The sequence below is a fragment of the Glandiceps talaboti genome, chromosome 6 (assembly GCF_964340395.1).
Source record: "Glandiceps talaboti chromosome 6, keGlaTala1.1, whole genome shotgun sequence".
In the NCBI taxonomy this organism is placed as follows: Eukaryota; Metazoa; Hemichordata; class Enteropneusta; family Spengelidae; genus Glandiceps; species Glandiceps talaboti.
The window spans coordinates 27,341,334-27,348,679 of NC_135554.1; the positions used below are offsets into that span (position 1 = coordinate 27,341,334).

Sequence of the window (7,346 nt, forward strand, 5' to 3'; positions counted from 1 at the left end):
CTATGATCCAAAACAGATGGTCACATATGACCTCTGACTATCTAATTATACACTGTACAAGTGAGAGCAGACAATCTCCACTTTGTTTGACTCAGCCTGCTTAGGGAGTTCAATGTAATACTGTAACCTGCCTACAAAGTTCCATGCATTTACCTGCATCTGCCTAGAGAGTTCAGTGTAAACTGCCTAAAGAGCTCAATACATTTACCTGAATCTGCCTAGGGAGTTCAGTGTATCTACCATAAAGTGCCTAAGGAGTAACATGTGCAATGTAGAATATGAGTCTTCATCATCAACAACAGCTGTATTAACAGTCTAGGAAAGCAGACATATTTATTACCTAGTTGGTTTGATGTGAGTAATTAACACCTGGCCAGGCAGTCTGAAAGGCATACACTTCCTGGCTAGGGAGTCAGATAGACATACACTTCCTGGCTAGGGAGTCAGATAGGCATACACTTCCTGGCTAGGGAGTCAGATAGGCATACACTTCCTGGCTAGGGAGTCAGATAGGCATACACTTCCTGGCTAGGAAGGATGACTCCAGTTTCAATGTTCTTCATAGTTTGATGTACATACACAACCAAATTGGAAGTTAGATATTATAAACTTTGAAAAATCCTACATAGGGAACTCAATGTACTTTATAAACTACCTACCCATGGAGTTAAATTTATGTAAATATCCTGACCTAGGGAGTTAGGTGTACATATACTACATAACTAGGGAGTTAGGTGTACATATGCAACATACCTAAGGAGTTAGGTGTACATATACAACATACCTAGGGAGTTAGGTGTACATATACTACATAACTAGGGAGTTAGGTGTACATATACTACATACCTAGGGAGTTAGGTGTACATATACTACATACCTAGGGAGTTAGGTGTACATATACTCCATACCTAGGGAGTTAGGTGTACATATACTACATACCTAGGGAGTTAGGTGTACATATACTACATACCTAGGGAGTTAGGTGTACATATACTCCATACCTAGGGAGTTAGGTGTACATATACTACATACCTAGGGAGTTAGGTGTACATATAATACATACCTAGGGAGTTAGGTGTACATATACTACATACCTAGGGAGTTAGGTGTACATATTATACTACATACCTAGGAGTGCAATGTAAGTAAACTCCTAGGGGTCTCAAGATAAACAATATCTTGAAAAACAACAACAACAACAACAACAACAACAACAACAACAACAACAATAAACAAGTTGAAGAAATGGGAACATATGCTAAGTTGGGGTTCTTGAGCACTTCATTATATACAATAGAAATACTGTTTACCATAAGGCTACCAGGTAAATAATATTTCAACAGTTGAAACTCAAAATCAGCTACTCAGTTTCTTTGCTGAACATGTTGTCAAGTTTTAGGAGTTTCTAATAAAATCAAAAGATATCAAGTATACATGAACTGATTATTAAACTGGATCCCTTTTTGTAAACTTTTAAGAATAACATTATTATCAGCAGGCATGTACTTTGCACAATTGATTCTTTGTTGACAAACTTTAACACATCTGACCATGGAGAAGCAAAGTACAAAGATGTCAGCTCTTCTGAACATGACAGTCAGGAGTCACAACCCTGCTCACGAAAATGAGAGGATTTCTCCAGTTTAATAGAACAGGCTGGAAATAGGTAAATGTGTGTAAACACGGCACCAAATGCTGTTTTGAAGATAACTGCTGGCAATATTTTAATATATGCCAGACTTCTTTGAGTAGCGCAAGTCTGGCTGCCTATTGTGATGTGTGTCCACATCACCATATAGTGGTTATGAAAATGTCCACAATAATATCCTGTCAATCAGATTATTGTAAAGTAGCAAGTCTGTGACAACATGCTGGACAAAAGTGAACATGCAGACATTTTGAGGTTATCAGGCTACACTTGAAAAAAAAAACCAACATGTATATGATGAAGAAAATAATTCAAAACAAAACAAATCAACTTAAACTAAAAGTCTAGTCAGACTTAATTTTACCTTTAGCATACTTGTATTGATTACTGCTATCAACTTGTATATGATGTTGGGTGATGAAGTGGTACTGAAGACCTACTGCACCTGACATGTGTTCACAATTTCAGAGATTTCCTACAAGGATTTATGGTAAAACCTCTGGTGATGACATCACAAATATCCTTATATCTTTGTCTTGACACATTCTGTATTTTGTTAAAACAAAGTTGATTAAGTTACCGCGGCCGCTATTTTATCACTCAACATCACATTATGTTGATAGCAGTAATCAATACAAGTATACTGAAGGCAGAAATAAGTCCCTTTTATAGCAACTTAGATAAATAGATATGTAGTAAATGGAACTTAAAACTTATAAACACTTTTCTAAAAGTATGATATTGAACTTATAACCTTCAACTTTGTAACAGAATTATACAAATCAAAAGTACAGACTGTATATGAGTTCTTCCTTTTATATGAAATGGATCACTCTAGGTATGCAATAAATAGCAGAATACAAGAAACTGATAGTTTTCTTTGTTCCCCTATCAAGAAACCAATGTACTCAAGTTGTATGTAAATAACAACATCCCTGTAGTCAACCTTGTTACAATGAACACTTTTGTCATATCTGAGACTGAGTTCTCTGCTTGATTCAGTATTACGAACATTTCAATACTGTACACATACTCTGTCGAAAAAATGTTCACTACACCAAGATAAGTGTATCTCACCTGCCACATCTATCCAAATATAAGTTTCTGCTTATCACCACATGCAAATGTTACATATGCTGATCACTGCAAGTTGATTATCATTGTAAAATTGGTATTCTAATGCATGAAAATGACAAAACCTTTTGGGTATAGAAAGTAGATTTGTACAAGGATGCCTGGAACCTCTGAGTGTAACATGTATGGGATATATGAAGAACACCGTAGTAAACCCTTTGGGTATACCAATTGATACAAAGCAGGATAAACACAATACTGAACCATTTGGGTACACATACATGGGATACTTACACCCTATACAGTACAAAGTATGGGCTCCTAGTATATGAGGACAAGCAGGGTACTTAACCCTTTGGGTTCACATACATGGGATACCTACACCCTTTACAGTGCGAGGTATGGGCTCCCAGTATATGACGACAAGCAGGGTACTTAACCCTTTGGGTACACATACATGGGATACTTACACCCTTTACAGTGCGAGGTATGGGCTCCCAGTATATGAGAACAAGCAGGGTACTTAACCCTTTGGGTACACATACACGGGATACTTACACCCTATACAGTATGAAGTATGGGCTCCCAGTATATGAGGACAAGCAGGGTACTGAACCCTTTGGGTTCACATACATGGGATACCTACACCCTTTACAGTGCGAAGTATGGGCATATGAGGATAACCTGGGTACTGAACCCTTTGGGCACACAGAAATGGATACACTTGTGGCTATAATCAAGGTATTAAAGATTTTACACTTGTACAGAGAACAGTTGAGTAATAAACCCTTTGGGTGTACATAGGTTCTATAAAATAGGGAAGCACAATGCATTGAAACCTTTAGTTGTACATAGAATGGGTCCCAATCTGATTAAAATTTGATGTAGTGTAGTGTACACTGCGCGATTTCTTTTTGGCTGTTACTTTGTTCTTATGTAATGAGCACTCACAAATGAACAACTGGCAGTTAAAGTAACAGCCAAAAAGAAATCATGCCGTGTACACTACATCAGATTTTAATCAGATTGAGTGGGTCCTAATGGGGAACAACAGGCATTGAAACATATGGTTGTACACAGAATGGGTCCTAATAGATAACAACATGGCACTGAACCCCATGATTGTACATGGGAATAGTATGTATAGGCTTATATTAGGATAAACAAGGTACTTTTGTAGGTACAGCATTCTTGCATGAACCATGAAACGCAATATCAATTGAGTAATTGATTATTTCAGTATTGTATTTTGCCATTTATGTCCTATGGAATCCTTACATCAGCTGGGTTCTTGAATACAGTTTTCTGGTAGAATTGTAGTTCTTTGACACTTTCCCTGATGTCATCAACGGCTCTGTGTTTGGCTTTTTTTGCCGGGGCACACTTGTAGACATCGGGGTACCATCGTCTAAAATACAAAATACAATTGATATATAACATGTCATACATGATGTACTCTGAACATGGTGTTTAGGGTTACCAGGGGGATGGAAATAACGGTAATATATAGCGCCCCCTTGTGGTCATATGACAAGTCTACGTCATTGACTCATAGACAATAACAGTTGAAAGAGGGTGAGTGATTTACCTGAAATATATTAGCTTACATGTAATTATTTATGCTCCGAGTTCAGAAATAATACAAAAAAAACGAAAGAAAAGTTAAAAATTGGCTAAAATCAACCTGAGTTTCCAAAGTGTTTTAACTGGGTTTCAGAGCAAAATTCTGGTGTAAACCAGTGTTTTCGTTAAGGGCGGTAGTAGATAAAATCTACTTGAGTTTGAAAAGTGTTTTACCATGGCTTCCCAGCAAATATCATGGTGCATGGTATGAGACTCTATGCAAATTTAACCTAATTTCTCTCACTGTTACCTGGGTTCCCAAAAACTTAGCTAAACTGTTATAATTTAATGGTTAATGATACTTCACAGAAAATACAACCACCATGTGAGAATCATTAGCCCCATCTACACGTAGGTCGTCCTACCTGAGGCAGTCCAAGTCTTACCTGAGGTAGGATAGATTTGTGTCTAAACACAGGAAGGTTACGGCATAGATGTTGTGCGTTCCCTCCTGATAGTACATAGGATGAAGTCAGAAGGGTATCAGGAAACATCTCATAGGTCTCCTAAGTCAGAACGGTTTCAGGACGGTTTCAGGACACGTTTGCGTCTACAGGGCTTCAAACTATCCTGAATCCTACCTCAGGTAGGATTTTTAGTGCCGTGTAGATGAGGCTAATGATTATCAAAGTGGCTTATTACTTATGATAATATTCTTAATTCTGTTTTATGGCCCTCTTTTTTTCTGAAATGGCCCCTTTTCAGATCAGCAGGGCCCTCCATGGCTCCCATTTTAAAATTCCTAGATCAAACACTAATAATAATCAATAAATCTATAAGTGTTTACTTCCTTAGGCATAAAATCACAATAAAAATGTATCACAAATCAACAAAACAATAAAGTTTGATATCTCACCTGCATAGTTCTTTGATTGTACTGACATCAACAATTCGATAATGACAATGTCGCATGAACTTGGGCATGTACTTTTCTAGGAAGACTTTATCACAATGAACTGAATTGCCTGCTAGAGGGCTCTGTGCTGGTTGGGTATGCTGACGTATAAATGATAACACCTCGTACTCTGCCTGTTCCAGTGAGATTTTACTGTTCCTCACTGCCTCAGTTAATCCAGACTCACCATGATGTTGTATACACCATTCATTCATGTTTTCTAAAATTTCATCGGGTTGATGAATCACTATATTTGGTCCCTGGAAACAAAGGTCAAAGGTCAAAGACAAATTAGTCTTTACTCTTTGCTATAGTGTGTTCAATTATGCCACCTGGGGAGTCTGAAGGCATCTCAGGGTACCCCATGATGTGTTCAATTACTACATGACATTATTCTCTGGTAGCCCAAAGTCACCTCTCTTTGCAAGTAGGGGCAGCTTGGGGGTCAACCTGACCTGACGACCCAAGATGCAGACGACACATGATTGGTTATTTTTATCAAGTCCAAATAAATTATACCATTACAATATTTTGTGGAGTTCTTTCCAAATTTTGTGAGGAAATCATTTTTCACTTCCAAAGTGTCTAAAATATTTTGGAAATACGGACTAATTTATTTAACATGAATGTGAATTCAACATGTGTAACTCTTTGTCTCCCTAGGGTATCCCAAATACACTTGATTTTCATGTGGCCCAAGGCTCTCCAGTAGATGGTTTTAGGACCTTGGGTGATACAATGACCCTTTTTAACACAATAGGACCTTGGGTGATTCACAGAAGATATGGTACCTTCGTGGACCTTGGGTGATACAATGACCCTTTTTAATTCTACGTTTCTCATCATAATGACCTAAAAATGATGGCTCAGTCAGTCAGTTTTAAAAAAACAGAAAAAAAACTAGTGTTTAGTGTCTATGTTGGTGATGTTATCAATTCAGAATCGTACATAATTGTCTGGATGCCTTAGAAATTGAAAATAAAGTCAGAAGAATACTATGAGTTATTTGATTAATGAAAGGTAGACAAAATTCTTTTTAAGGAAATTCATAACCCATAGTCTTTAGGATGATTGGAAGCATGAGTAATGTGATAAAATAAAATAGATAGAAAAAAACAAACTCTTTTGTAACAACACCATTAGCTTTATCATTTTCATCTGGTCCGAGAACAAAAACATGAGATAATTGAACTTTATATGCAATGGTAATTTGTAGCACTGTCTAGCAGCTAGGTTTTACCAGAAAAAGATAAAATTAGGGATAAAAATTATTGATAAAGAATCTTTGGAAATAGACAAAAAAGTTGTTAGCTTTTCCTTCATTTATCTACTTATCTACAGGTACAACTAACATTTTTTTTAAAAGTCACTGTTTGACTCTGAGTGTAGTCTTATTTCCCTCCTCAATTATAGGCTCGTCAATATTTTTGAACACCTGCATTTTGGGTATTATTATTAGAAGCTCTAAATAAGTTAAATAAATAAAACATGTAACATCTTCGTGACAGTATGCTGCGCACGATATATTCACGAAAGGTTGCTTGATTTCAAAATTGGATGTGGGTGGTGTGGTGTGCGTGAATCCCGCCGTGACTTCATGCTACATGATGCATACAGGCAAGACTTGGGGCATTTTTAAGAAATCAACTCAATGGAAATCGTCCACGTGGCATATCAAATCTTTTCTTTCGACGACAGCCGTAAGTCAGAATTCATGAAGACCACGACGGAGTGTATGGCGTTTCTATGGATTGTGCATCTTAGACTCACCTCCGCTACCAGTGATAAGTCGCTCTCCGTAATAACCACCGCTATTTCGATCAATCGACATTTGTCAACGTCGAGACCTGTCATTTCGCAATCCACCCATATTAGTCGATTTCCGATAGACTTAGGATTTAGTTTGTCGATGTGTCTTGCCCCATTGGAAAACATCCTCCACGAAACTCTATCTGGATCAGAGAAACCTCTGACGCTTTGACTTTGAATTAATAAACCCCTAACAGGTTGTGCAAGGGGTATCCTTATAAACTCAACGAGAAACCGCAGTGTTGACATTTGACCCAGCACCAACCTTTGACCTCCAGAATTACAAACGGAAATACT

General features: G+C 37.4%; 1 protein-coding gene across 1 annotated transcript; it reads right to left on the bottom strand.

Annotated features, from left to right (window-relative positions):
• Positions 1 to 3,658: 3,658 nt before the first annotated feature.
• On the bottom strand, positions 3,659 to 7,262 carry LOC144436701 (oligoribonuclease, mitochondrial-like). The gene is made up of 3 exons (XM_078125554.1): positions 7,011 to 7,262; positions 5,202 to 5,500; positions 3,659 to 4,130 (listed from the first exon to the last, which is right to left on the bottom strand). Exons 1-3 carry the CDS (start codon positions 7,173 to 7,175, stop codon positions 3,986 to 3,988), a joined length of 609 nt encoding a protein of 202 aa, XP_077981680.1. The 5' UTR covers positions 7,176 to 7,262; the 3' UTR covers positions 3,659 to 3,985.
• Between the last annotated feature and the right edge of the window lie 84 nt (positions 7,263 to 7,346).

Coding starts and splice junctions, on each gene's coding strand:
- LOC144436701 (XM_078125554.1), bottom strand. CDS start 7,175: ATGTTTTCCAATGGGGCAAGACACATCGACAAACTAAATCCTAAGTCT. Junction 5,501..7,010: donor ACTTATCACTGGTAGCGGAG/GTGAGTCTAAGA, acceptor CTTTGTTTCCAG/GGACCAAATATAGTGATTCA. Junction 4,131..5,201: donor ACAATCAAAGAACTATGCAG/GTGAGATATCAA, acceptor TTTGTATTTTAG/ACGATGGTACCCCGATGTCT.